The sequence below is a fragment of the Solea senegalensis genome, linkage group LG10, assembly GCF_019176455.1.
Source record: "Solea senegalensis isolate Sse05_10M linkage group LG10, IFAPA_SoseM_1, whole genome shotgun sequence".
NCBI lineage: Eukaryota > Metazoa > Chordata > Actinopteri > Pleuronectiformes > Soleidae > Solea > Solea senegalensis.
The window spans coordinates 3408173-3422603 of NC_058030.1; the positions used below are offsets into that span (position 1 = coordinate 3408173).

General features: G+C 41.0%; 1 protein-coding gene across 1 annotated transcript; it reads right to left on the bottom strand.

The window, feature by feature from the left end:
• Nucleotides 1–202: 202 nt before the first annotated feature.
• mlycd (malonyl-CoA decarboxylase) lies at nt 203–13634 on the bottom strand. Its single transcript, XM_044035835.1, has 5 exons — nt 13028–13634; nt 7721–7833; nt 6701–6857; nt 6441–6593; nt 203–1241 (listed from the first exon to the last, which is right to left on the bottom strand). Exons 1-5 carry the CDS (start codon nt 13571–13573, stop codon nt 696–698), a joined length of 1515 nt encoding a protein of 504 aa, XP_043891770.1. The 5' UTR covers nt 13574–13634; the 3' UTR covers nt 203–695.
• Nucleotides 13635–14431: the final 797 nt, after the last annotated feature.

The window sequence follows — 14431 nt, forward strand, 5'->3', positions numbered from 1 at the left end:
AGCCCTGCTTGGCACCTGTACAGAGTAGTTAGAACATCAGCGATGGCTCTCCGGAGAGGTTAGTAGTGTGTGTGTGTGTGTGTGTGTGTGCAGTCAAAATTATCTGAAAACTACCACCTGATTGGAGGCTCCAACTCAGTGGATCAGCGTTAGCACAGTCAACTGTGAAGTATGAGCAGTGATAAATGACACTCGGTGGAAAGACAAGGCAGCTTTCGTTTAGTTCTTTTAGAAGAAATAAATATTTCCACAGACGTCACGCCAGCGAGTGCGTGTAAACCCAAAGAGAAAGAAAAAATAATCAAAATTCTACAACGTGTTCGCAGTGAGACACAACGCATCTAAACATCATTTTTTTCCAGTAGCTTGCACTCACTTTTTACACGATTACACACCGTTATCCACGAACATAGAAAGGCGCTGATGGATGTCTCGCGCTCCATTAGCTACAGTCCCTCTCAGCCTGGAAAACACTTACACAACATCAAACACCTTCTGCAAGGAAAAATGCATCGGGGGGCCACAAAGATGAAGCCGATACTCTCAGTGTAGAGAAGAAGGGACGAGCGCGAGTTCAGTTCAAACACAAGATGAACCAATGTCCATTTAAATGAAAGATGAATGAAATGACAACAAAGTTCAGTCAGTGCACATGTTGTGACATCTGTTGGGCGTCTCCTCGTCTTTGTTCTCCCTCACAGTTTGCTGTTCTTCTGAAACTGCGACACAAGTCCGACGATCTGCTCCGACGCCACCACAACCTTATTTTGCAGGTACAGGGAGCTGTTTTTAGACGTCTCGTTCAGGAAGTAGCGGTAGTTCACCATGAGGCCGCACGAGTTCGCCACGCCCCGCGGGCTGGTGTCGGCGAGCCAGTTCAGCCGCCACATGGTGGCGCCGTTCTGAAGGTGGAAGTTGGCCACCGGGTTGAGAGCGTAGCCCCGTCTTTTCTCCCCGTAGAGGTACCAGGCACAGAGGCGCATCAGGATGGGCTCCAGGACACGGGTCAGCCTCTCTGAGCGCAGCCACTCGCTGGTGCCGATCAGCTTGCGGAGGGCGTCCGCGGACGGGGTTCCCGAGGACGAGACGGTGACCTGCTCCACCTCCTTCCACTCCTGCTCGGAGAGGAGGTCGGAGCCCCGGCTTTCCTTTCTGTACTGGCTGAGGAGACCCAGGAGCCAGGAGGAAAAGCCTGGGATGGGTGACAGACTGGAGAACTGGGCCATGTGAGGGAACTCGCTCTGGAAGACATGAGAGGACAGAAGAGTATGACACTATGTATAGACCCTCTGGAGAGCTACGTCACAGAAATGTGCAGTTTGGGGTCAGAAAACACACTCGTACCATGAACATGTACAACAGACCGACACATCAGATGCCTACTTGTAGCGTATTTGGCTGTGAAAATAAAACCAGCAATGGCGTCAAGTTCTTCAGAATCCCTATCAAGATCTCATCCCTTTCAAAAAAAATAAATAGACATCGTCTGTGGCTCCAAGCATTAAAAAGAGAAGACTGTGGTGATGCTACTGCAGAGTAGTGCTCACTTCATTTCATGTAAGTTATCATTTGTCAGCGTTTTCTGTTAGATTACGATGAAAAAGCCTGAATTTCACAGAAATGTGTGTCAGTGCACATATGTATACGAAACCTATGTTGCCTAAAGTTATGTTGTTATGTCGTAGCTAGCTTGTAGTTAGCTGCCGGCCGGCTAGCGCGTCGACAAGTAAACATGGTGGGCTAAAAACAGTTCCTTGTAAGACTTTCTCGCGTGTACGGGCTAGGTTTAGCTTTACGGTAAGAGTGAATATCTGGCCACTTGCTAATATCATCTCCCCAATCTTTTATGGAAGCTAGGTCAGACAGACTGTTGCCGTCGGCTAGTACTCATTTATTTAGCTATTGTTCGCGGTCCTTAAACGGGCAACAAAAGAACATATTCAGAATTATTTGGTGGAGGCTTGGAATGTTTGTATACAATGAAAGGGTCTACACAGCGGCAGCCCAGGGGCAAGAAGTGTTTATTTTATTTTTTTTAGCAATAGAATTCACTTCTGACACTTTTCCAGAGCAAATCTTTGTGTTTTTATTCAAACTCCAAACTCTTGTTCTTGACATAAAATTGTGTGCAGCGTGTGAATGACACTGGCTGACACCACCGCTTTTTAAAGTGCCACAGTACGATAGGCTTAATGCATATTGTGGTAAAAACCGATTTGACCATGGTCTGAATCTAATGTACATGTGTACAATATTTGCTATGCACTACGTGTTAGTGTGTTTAAAGCAACTGAAGAGTATTTTTATGCAAAATGTGAACCAGAATTGGAGGACGAGTACGAAACTGGCACTCTGAGGTCATAAACTCCACAACAAAATTGCACACCAGTGCCGCGTCATGCATGCAATCACGCCGCTATTGCCACCAGACAATAACTATGATGAACCTTTTTTTTTTTTTTTTTTAATTGCCAGTGACTGTCATTAAAGCAGCTCATGTGTGACGGCGCACAATGTTCATCCACAATGGACTCTTTCAAAAAGGTGTTTGAGGGGTGAATCTATAAAATGATAAGAAACATGTGTTTTCTAAGGGATTACAATACTGTGAACATTCTATTATATGTATCTTTTTGGAAGCACAACGTGAGGTCAGTCCAAAACGGTTTCACTCTCCTTTAATTAAAAGGTGTTATAAGATTAGAAGAAAAAAACAAAAGAAGGACTTTGAGTTAAGCCGCTTTGAGACAAGAATAAAAAACAAAATGTTAGACGGAGAAAACGAGACGTGAGGCAGCAGAGATTTGATGCCCATTAGAATTCAGAGGGAACCTCTTTTTGCAACAGCAGAATTAAAAGGAGATTAGAGGCACAAAGCTCACCATTTAAAAATTTAACCACTACTTTCTTTTTCTTTTTTTGTGCTCAGGCTGTTGCTTGACCCTTTACTCCCTCAGACAGGTACAGCACTACAAATCACCTCCGCTGTCTCATGATCCTGTCCCGGTGATGGAGATGGACGATACAGTCTCTCCTTCCCTCTTATTCTGTCCTTCCTCTTCCCTCATCCTCTCCTCGTGTCGGTTTTGTCTAGGCCACCCATAAAACACAAGACACTCCCTCTTTCTCTCTCTCTCTCTCTCTCTCTCACACACACACACACACTCTCTCTCTGCCTGTCTGTGTTTGTGCTCCTGTGTCTGGTTGATAAGTGATGGAGTGATGTGCTGGGCAGAAGAATGAAAGGCTGCAGATGAAAGTGAAAGTGTCAGACATCCCCTGGAGGGACATGTTGCCGTCTATCTGCCTCCCTCTGCGACGTTGTTTTTCCTTTTCTTCCTTCTTCATTTCACCCCAGGTCGTCTCTTACGCCGCATGTCCTGCTCGCTCTCCCTTTGCGTTTCCCTCTCATCTTGTCATCATCACTTCAACCTCTGCTTTTAACTACTATTGTTTGCATGTTGACAGTGGACGGAATTCACAGAGAAAAGGCGGCGAAACAAGGACAGATGAGAAAGACAAGAATGAGAACAAGCGGAAAAAAGGGGGAGTGGTGCCAAAACTGTGCTCCTGGGTCTAATCGACAAAGACAAGCAAGACGTCCTCCCCTCACCTTAAATCACAACTATGACCTTTTCTTTTCCACTCCATCATCTATCCATCATCATAGTGGGCCCTCTGTGGCTGCGCAGCTCCTCTCCTCACCTTAATGTCAGGAAGACAGGGCCTCTGCAGGAAACAAGTCTGGTTGTGGTTTTTGTGTAGCCTCTAGGGCAGAGACTTGCACTTACACTGCCGGGGTTAGGGGTTAGATTCCCACTAGGATCATAAAATTGCAGGGAGCTCTGGATGAAATGTACACACACACACACACGCACAGACACACACACACGCACAGACACACACACACAGGCTACCCTTTCATTTTTCTTGAGAACAGCTCTTCCCTTCAAAGTGAGACTTGGAAATGGTGGTGGTTAAGTGAAACGACCACGACCTGTGACACTGCAGCGACAACACGGAATGTTCTTTTATTATTTTTGTGGACACCATGAACTTCAATTGAGATATATTTGGTACATATACATATATAAATATATATATGTATATACATAAATATATGTATACATAAACATATACATATACATACATATATATATATACATACATATACATATATACATACATATATACATATACACACACATATATATATATACACACATATATATATACATATATAAACATATATATATACATATATAAACATATATATATGTGTGTGTATATATATATATGTACTTTACTGCTAGCAAACTAATTTAGTATCATATTGTGTTTAAACACATTATATTAGGTGGGGGGCATTGAGGGCCGCATATGGCACGCGGGCCGCCAATTTGACACCACAGATCTGCAGTATGTATTCTTTTTTTTTTTTAAAAATCACTCTTTAACAGATTTCTTTGGCACTTCGACTCACCGGTGTCATTACTTCGTGACTAATGTGGACGGACGTTAACTCTCTGAAGACAAAGTTGACAGGAGGACAGTGGTGCACAGCGGTGAAAAGAATGTAACCTTTCAAAGGAGAACTTTGTTGACTTCATTTCACAGATATTGTGACGTGTCACCATATGGTCATGCCGAATTATCATATTCAAGTGAATAAATCACATATTGAATATTAAACACTGCGAATATGACACGGTTACATATCTAATGCCTGCCTGAAAACCTCGTCTCAGTGTCACTGATTTGTACTTCTGCGCTTTTGTAGGGCTGTGTAAGAAAAGTAAAACAATAAAACACCTATTTTCTTACTGGACTGTCAGCAGCACGGTGCGATAACCTGCTTTCACAGCCTCAAAATGAAGCAGAAAGCACACTCATTGATCCGCGTGTTGCCATGCAAACACGGATAAAGTGTTTGCACAGCACTGAAGTGCCATTGTACGAATAAAGCATCTTAAAGCTTTGATATGCGATTTGTCCCCCCCCCCTTTTTGTAGGATACAGTATGAAGAGCGGGTCCCCATCTGTTGGGTAGAGTGGCTTTTGATTTTTTCTCATTCACTGATCCAATTGTTTAACAAGTGGTAGCTGAAGTGGTCTGACATGAAGGGCTCCTGCTCTCGTTGACAGGGATGGATGAAATTTCATTATTGCCTTGCTGCTGCTCTTTTTGTGCGCGCATGCATTCACGTGTGTGTATAAGTGAGCGGTGAAACGAGTGGGAGGTTTATATTTCAGTAAATTAAAATAAAATAAATGACAACAAAGACAATGATAAATTTCAGGGTGCGTTCATCGCCAACATTTTAGCAAGAAAATATCTAAAATTTCAATATTTAACGACAGCACTGATGGAATCTGGCGATCATGAGCCGAATCGCAACCCGTTCCCACAGTGTCAGATGGAGTCTGCGCTCCGTTCATGCAGGAAGTACTGAACTTATCTTTTGTTGATGTTCAATACACTGAAAACAACTGCAGCAGCACCACACAGCCGTGCTATGGCGACGCATGCCCGCGCTGAGCAAGTACGATGAAGTAATGGCTAAATGTCGAGTAGTGCTGGAACTGTATGACGGAAAAAAGCGCCGAATTTCAAAATGTGCCAAATCAACACCGTCTATTAACAAAAAAAGTTCAAGTCCTCATCGTCAAAATCCAAGTCCAAATGTAGTCAAAGTCCGAGTCAAGTCGAATCACGACTCCTGAAAGTCAGGACTCCAGTTCTGGAGTGAAGCATTTTATTCCTGGAGTGCAGACACTGTGCAAAACAGCACCGTCTGATACGACACCACGAGGAAGGAGGTTAGCGGTGCTTTGCAGGAGCTTCCAGCTGTATCAGTACATGTGTCACGATAAGACACTATTATCTAGCCATAATGGGACAGGGCGGTTTAAAAGCTTCACTGATAAAACTGGATACTTTACGGTTATTGTGTTAAGATAACAGATGTTTACATAGCCTCTTCTTCCTCTTGAGAGGTCTTAGATTTTATTTGGATGCAGTTAAACGAGCAATCGTTGTTGGGGTTTTTTCCATAAACAAAATGCTAGTTCCCTTAAAGATCAGTGAGAAGAAGATAAAAACGAGTGGTTCGTTCTCAGAAAAGCTTGACAAAAAGCATTGATTGTGTGATTTCATTGTTTGGTTGTTACAAGCATTAACTGGCAATTTCATTTGAAGAGGACTGAGGGATTTAGTGTATTACAGGACAGGTTTATTAGATCCGTTTTGAGTTCTGGAGCCAAAGCAAAGACTTCTGCACCTTTCTCTAGTAAATACGTCAAAGATTTTAAATGAAACATCTGTCAGAGTACCTATTCGGAAGAAAATGCACATTTATATTTCCATCCACTGCTGGTAAACGAATATTTGGAGTTTTAGTGTTATATTATTGCACATTCTGACTTTCTCCCACACCCACCTGAAGCTCTCGCACGACCCTTTTGATGAGGTAGTTGCCCAGCTCGACACCCTGTAGACCAGCCTGGGTGGAGGAGATGGAGTAGAAGATGGCCGCATTTATCTTATTAACGTCCTCCTCCGAGTCCAGAGTTGAGAACTCGCGGACGATACTCTACAAATAGAAAAAAAGCAAGAGCAAATTCTGCATTATTCTAACATTCTCAGTGACCTTGCAGGCAATCCTTTAAATAAATTAAAATTTCGACAGTACTTTCTCACCTGTATGTTATCCGAAATGTCCTCGGTGAGGGCCACATGCAGAACAACCAGAGGCTCTCCCGGCATGGCGGCGTGGGTGAAGGCATAACAGCGGCGGTACGGCCCCACTCTGCGCTTCAGGTCAGTCCAGTTCCTCACAGGGTGCACCGCCTCGTACCTAACGGAGAGCTCACGGTTACTCTTTCAGTTGACAGTTTACTGAGCCTCCACTTTGAGGGATCTGTTCATAATTATGATTTAACCCTTAGATGCGCATTCAAAAAAGTTACATTAACAAGCCTAGAGCACCAAAAAGTATTCATAAAAAAATGTAAAAATTGTATAATCCTTTATTATTATTATTATTATTATTATTATTATTATTATTGTTATTATTAGTTGTATTTATGGTATAAAAAAACCCACAATTAATTATTTATTTTCAATAAACGTCATGCAAACTGGATTATTGTTGGTTTGATTATTGCAGCCTGGCATATTATCAGAAACATTCGTTTATATGCATTAGTATTTTTATCAATGTATCATGAAATATACCAAAATGTGCTCGTAAAAAAAAAAACGAGGCGATAAAAATATTGTATAAATAATTATTATCCGACATTATATATCATCAGTCATCATCATACATATCAAACATTAATGTTTTAAGTTTTCAAGTACGTAAAATAATACGTTTTTAACCCTCAGAAAACACGACAACCTTCTCAACCCGTGTCAAAGTAAAAGCACTTTCAGTACCAGCTCCCTGGTTCCACTCAGCAGAGCTTTTTTTGTGTGAAACAGCTGGATACTGAATACACAAATGTATTATTATTCATTAAAAAATACATATTTTATTAAACATAGCAGCAAGTTTGAAGCCGAGTGGAAAAATAGAGCAACACTGTCATCATGCACTGCACAAGCATCCACTGTCATTTCTAATGCCGTGTAATTTGCCTGTAACCAAACATTACAATTAACTGAAAGAGGGAGTGAAACAAGGAGCGAAACTCCCGACTGCACGGACGCACTTACTGGCTGATCTTCTGCAGGATCTCACACGGAGACTGCCAGGTGATTCTCTCCAGGCGCAGCAGACCGACAGAGAACCACTCGGAGAGCAAGCTCTTCAGTGTGCCGTTCAGGTCCTTAGAGAGGAGAGAGATAAGAGTTTAGAGTTTCCATCCATTTCCAAATGACAATCAAAACAGTGACCGCATTATATACGACTGTCATGATTTACAGACTGGGGATTTATTGCCTTATCTTTTATACAGTGGGAGCTATAGTGTACATTATACTGGTATGCAGGTTTATCTCATATGCACATGATAGACATGAAAAGGATTATCAGTTATAATAGGTTTCCAGCCCTCTGGGGAACATCCTTTTACAATCGAAAAAGTAGCAAAATGAAGACCATTTTCTCGTTCTTTTATATCCAAAAGACATAAAACACCATAAAAGTATTCTCTAAAGCACTGGGTAAACACACAGTCCTCACACAGCCTCTTTAATTGAGAGACCTCACACGCTTTATCTTATTACCTGACAGGAAGTTGCCTAAGTTTGCCTAAATGGGTTATTAAAAATTCCATGGTCCATATTTTACACACTTTGCTGGGTCTCCGGTCGCCTGGGAGTCAGAATGTTTTCACACTACGAGTGGTGATTTGTTAGAGCTTGCAATGGGTGTAGGGAAGGCACTTCAATAAATAACTTGCCATCTCAAAGCAGGTCTGTCCTCCCGCAAAGGTCAGACTTCATTTGAAGCAAATCTCTCACAAACACACAAACGCACACACACACATACTCGAACGCATAAATACTGCTTATATTGGCTGTTCTATAGGATGATTTCACTTCAAGCTGGCTTTAATGCCCATTTAGCAGTTATAATAATACCTTATACAAACAAGCTCAAAAACAGATATGGTATGAAAGCCCCCGAGGAGAGGTCGAGAAACTCTCCATCAGAGCTTATATTAGTCAGCTGAGAGGTCTCACGACTCCACAGTTTCCTGTGGAGTGAGAAGCGAATCAAGAGTATGTAAAGAAAACTCGTGTGATGATAAATACACATACATATACACACACATATATATATATATATATATACACACACATTTTCATATATATACATAAACATATAGTCGTAGGTATATATACATAAACATATATACATACATATATGTATGTAGGTATATATACACATACATATACATATATACATATACACACACATATATATACATATACATATATACACATATATACACACATATACATACATATATACATATACATACATACATACATACATACATACATACATACATATATACATATACATACATACATACATACATACACATATATATATACATACATATATACATATACATATATATATACATATATATAAATATAAATATATACACATGTATTTGTGTTGCTCAAACTTCACAGGCCACCAAAGGTTAAATAATCTCTGATGGTGGATAATTCCAGCCTGGCATTTCTGCAGAAAATGCAGCACTTCAACCGCCTGCGCGAGTGCAGCCTCTCGCCGTGGGCAGCCAATTCTGATCCGCACAAAAAGGCGGCCACACAGAGATGTGTACTCCATTGACCTGGCAGAAGATGGAAGTCTTTAGAAACGGAGGGCTGTATGAGTATTTGAAACCTCGGGTAAGGCGAGAGAAGGTGGAAAATCCTGCACTCTATTAGGGAGGAAAATAAAGCTTTTGACTGTGTGAGCTGTGTCAATGCACCAACGCAGCCTCCGCTACAAGGACCCTCTCTGCCTTGGGCTGTGGTTATAATGTGATTCTACAAAGCGATAAGACACTGCATTGCTAGAATGGAAGAGTGTGAGTGTCCACAGCCAAATGTTCAACCCCCTGCCAAAATGTGTGCGGGTCAGGCTCAGACGGCGCCAGAACCTTTACACTAGTCGGCTGCCTGCCACTTGTCAGACAACCTGACAGTCGGTGTCTGTGGAGGGTGAAAATAGCCTCGCTGATGCGCTGTGTGGAAAAAAAAAAGCCCAACTCCAATGACATCTCCCATTTGTTTATAGATCTTTCACCTACTTGGTGTGTGGACAGATGAAGAATGAATGAAGGGCCTGTAGGTATACAATGCGAGGACAAAGGTTCCAAATCAATTACCCAGCCAAGAGAGACTAATCTAGAGTAGAATTTGAAGTGTTGCTTGCAAAATCCACAGTCTAATCATTTCTTTTCTTAAGTTTTTTTTTTTTTATACACATAAAATTGACACACCCGCGTAATAATAGCCTCATACGTGACATTTTGCTCTCAATCAATTCGAGCATTAACAACAGCCAGAGCACGCTGTGTGCACAACTGGAACCAATGCATTCAAAGAGTACAAGTGAGTACAGAGTCTGAAGGTAGCCTTAGACCTTTTTAAGCATCAAAAGCTGTCAGTGGGTCCCTGTTTTTTGCTATTACATACATTTAGAACACGTCTCAGCAGGAAATCTAATAGATTTCGAGCAGGAGTGGAGCATTTAAAATATATAAGGCAATAGCCCTTAACAACTGATGACGTGACATCAAGGGCACACAGGCTTTCAACTGTAAAACAGCACCTGCATCTGTTCCCTTGCATTTTTTATCTAAACAATGTAGGGTTGCAATTACGTTTTCCAAAAGTGGAAATCATGATGTTCTAAAATGTCTTGTTTTGTCCCACAAGCCAGAATTGTTCAGTTTTCAATGACTTCTTTGTTACATAGAACAAAGAAACCAGGAAATACTGCAGCCCTAAAACGATGTCAAAGTCAGCACGGCTCATACTGCTGCCCCTGCGACTGAGTCGCCTACCAAGTCTGACAGACGTGTGATTAACAGACAGATATTTCTTGCATTTCTGCACTGGTGTGTTTTTTTTGTTGACAGAGAAGTGTACATTTTATTTAGTGTCCGTGAGAAGTGGACACGGGTGTTTTAGAGAAGGCCACCATGAAGCAGCACAGTGTTTTTTTTCTTTCAATACAAAAATAGAAACTTTGTTGACTCTGAATTTCTATAACGTCTATTATTATAGGTGTTGTAAGAGCTGCCACTGGCCTTTGGCATAGAGAGAAATACACCAGCACAAAATCTTTTTATATAAACCAGTGGTCGATTTCTAACCGTTGCCGTTTCATGGCCAGCGGGAGTCCACCAGAAGTTTACAGCCATCATTCAAAGCCATACCATCATGAAGTTGCCAATTCAAGAGGTCAGTACTGCTAAAGTATCAAACAAATGACCTCTACTAGTCCACTGACCTATTAAAAAATATGGATAACTAAATAATGCAGTTTGAATAACGATACCTCACTGATAAGAATGTGCGCTTATATTTTGCTCAATCACACCAATTAGACCAGGGCTACCATCATTATTCCACTAACAGAACCATAGCAACAGGTTATGACTTAAAAGGAGCAGTAATACATTTATTAAACTTGGACCCTTTTTCATTCCTGCAAATGTAACCCAGTAACATCATATTAATACCAAATGAATCACAAGCATAAGAGATCACATTATTTGGATTGTTCTTTTGTCACTCAACTACGGCAGAAGGAAATGATTACACTCGTACAGATACAGAGCATTTATACAATCCTTTAGTTTAGTGTGAGCATGTTTTAATATGAATAATGCTTCTGAGAAAAGAAAAACAGGCCATCGTTGTGACGGGAGTGGGTGTATTCTTAAACATGCACAACCCATGACAGAAAAAAAAAAATAAAGAAATAAAAAACTCCAATTCAATGTCAAAGGCTGCATGGGAATTTCTACATTTCAGAGTTGAACTGAACTGATCACTGTAATTACACCTGACTGAACATGAATAACTAAACAATGAGGTAAGTGAGACTAAAGAGGTGGCTTTTCTGAAAAATAGGTTGCTGAAAAAAAAAAACCTAAATTGGGGTAAAGAGCATGAGAGCCACATGTGTGAGAATGTCATTTTTTTTCCCTTCACGTTCTCCTTTTCAAGTCATTTTCACTTTGTCTTCATAAGAGTCATTCAAAAATATTCATAACGTGCCTGATTTGCACTCTTTCAACCTTCTTTCTCTAACAATTCTTGCTGCTGCAGCAGCAGAGAGGCTCTTGATTCTTAATATACAGACTGAGACGTTGTCAAAAGGTCTCTTTAAACTCAAGCCACAGTTGAAGGCAGCAGCACAGTACAGTAAGTTGATCAGTTTGGCAAAGATGTGCAGAAAAAAATGCAGGATATATTGGAAAATCTTCCAGTCATTTCCGTCTGTTCCGTTTGTTTTCTAAACCACTATTATGAGGAAAGGGAAAAAAAACCCGACATATCAAGATTCAGTTCAGTTCAGAGCATAAACTGGAGCAAAGGTCACTGGCACACAAGCTGTGGTGAAATGTGAACCATGTGAGGGGGGCATAATAAGGGTGAAGTTCATGGCTCTGGATCTGCGTAGGTGGCTGCCGTATGCCTAATGTTAATTAATGCTGGTCAGAAATACCACACACAACAAGATGATTGCATGTGCAACAATACTCCCGACTACTAATCCTATTCTGAGTTCATATTATTATGTTTACATGAATTACGAATAAGTATTCTGCCTGAGTTTGGACTTTTGATGTGAACATTATTTGTATACTGTTTGTATACCTCACTGAGGGAGCATTTGTGTGTATACAGAGTATGCAGGTGTATGCAGGGGCGGGCAGGTGTGACAAGAGTCCGTTTATCCCGTCAAAGTGATTATAACCGGGCTTTTAGAGGAGTAAAATTCACTTCTGGAACTGTAGCCTTCCCATAAAACTTGTGGGAATGACAACATGAGATCTCAACCCTGCTCAGGGTTCCAACACCTTGGTTGACATTAACCGAGTGCATGAAACAGTAGGTGGCGTCATAATGAATAAGGGAGACGTAAATATCAACTTCTTTCTTGCACACAATTCAAGCCCTTTCAATGACCCATGTCTATTTTCAAAAACTTTTTTTTTTTCAAATTCACAAACTTTCAAGGATTTCAAGAACCCTGACTGCTATACTGACAAACACAGAGAGAGTTGTGTGGAGACAATGGGCTTTATCAATGCTGTGTTAACTAATTTAGCAACTTTTAAGTGCTTAAAGGTTACATATTACAGTTTTAATTTGGGTTCAAGTCATCAGAGATTGTTATTTAAACGACAGGCTACTGTTTTAATCGAGTTAATAGTCACATACCACAGCCTCACTCACACCTACAGCCCCCAAACGCTAAAAACGCGCACTGGTTTGACTCAAGCGAGCACCCGTAGAGAATGTAAACAAACGCATTACCTTGATGTGTGGGCTCTCGCTGCCTTTAGAAGAGATTATTTCAAGCACATCGGCGCGGAGGTCTACCAGAAACTTCACTCCGCCCTCGACCTTGCTTATGTGATTGAGCAGCTGTTTATAACGGGGAGTCAAGCTGTAGCGAAGCCTGTCTTCAACTTGCAAAATGGTCGCCAGGTCCCGCAGCTGAGTGTCCAGCAGCTTCACGGCGAGCTCCGTGGCGCTTTTGTGGTCAACTCCGAAGTCCTTGGAGAGCTTTGACAGGAAGTTGTGTTTGTCTTCTTTGTCGAGACTTGTGTAGAAGCGCATGAAGTCTAAGCTGTTTGATTCGGGGGGAGGCGGGTATTTCTCTCTAGTTTCGTATGTAGGTAACGGTGCGACGACCCTCGTCAGTATCTCCTCCATGCCTGTGACACCGCTGCGATTTGGGGAAGAGAACCAGCGCCAAACACTGTTGTCTGAGGCCCCCGGAGCCGCTTTGAGGACAGCCCGGTGTCGCCAGCACCTCACACTACTGCGGAAGGCCCACATTACAGGAAGGGATATCATCGCTGGGGGAGGTCAGCTGTCTGTTTGGAACCTGCTACCAGTGAACATACAGGAAGGAACACTCTTCGGGTGTCTTAAAGAGACAGTAACATATATTTAAATATGTCTTGTAGGCTATTAAAGGTAGTGGATCTTAAGTTGTGTCTTCTCAGCCCATATCTATCATTATAAGCTTTTAAATAGAATCAAAATTGCAGTTTTCTAGTGCCGCACGTAGCAGACACTGTGCAGTAGGGCTAAATCTAATCATAATTATCATAATCCATTCATTCATTGTATTTTTTTCTGATTTCTCAAGTAGTTTCATGTAAAATATGCAGAGAATGAGTCCTCAAATGTTGTTTTTTACTCCACAAACCAGACATTCAGTTGTCACAGCTGAGCAAAGAAAACTAAACACATTAACATCAAAGGAGAGCTGTTTTACACCCTCAAATTTATAAATCAATTTTCAACATTTTAATCAAATGTGATGAATCTAGCAATTAATTAATGATCAATAAATTGATTGCACCCCCATTGTATTGTTTATCCATTCATGAAAAACCCTGTTATTATAGCTGCTTTTGTGGACGAATTTGCGAACACCTAGTATACTGTGTAATATCTTTGTTTTTATTTTTTTTATTTAGTTATTCATGTGTTTTATAAGAATATTTTGAAGAATTATTCAAATGTGAAGTGAAGAAAGATTGGAAAAACATGCTGGAGTTGGAATTGTCTTTTTAATGTCACGGTAACATAATATATTTTCATCCGTGTTATTATGCACTCAAAACATCAGGACATATTTTTTTTATTAAACTTTATTTTATTGAGATTACTTTAAATGGTAGAGTGCGAGAGGTCTGTGAAATC

Coding starts and splice junctions, on each gene's coding strand:
- mlycd (XM_044035835.1), bottom strand. CDS start 13,573: ATGATATCCCTTCCTGTAATGTGGGCCTTCCGCAGTAGTGTGAGGTGC. Junction 6,858..7,720: donor ATCCTGCAGAAGATCAGCCA/GTAAGTGCGTCC, acceptor GCTCTCCGTTAG/GTACGAGGCGGTGCACCCTG. Junction 1,242..6,440: donor GGGTCGTGCGAGAGCTTCAG/GTGGGTGTGGGA, acceptor CATGTCTTCCAG/AGCGAGTTCCCTCACATGGC.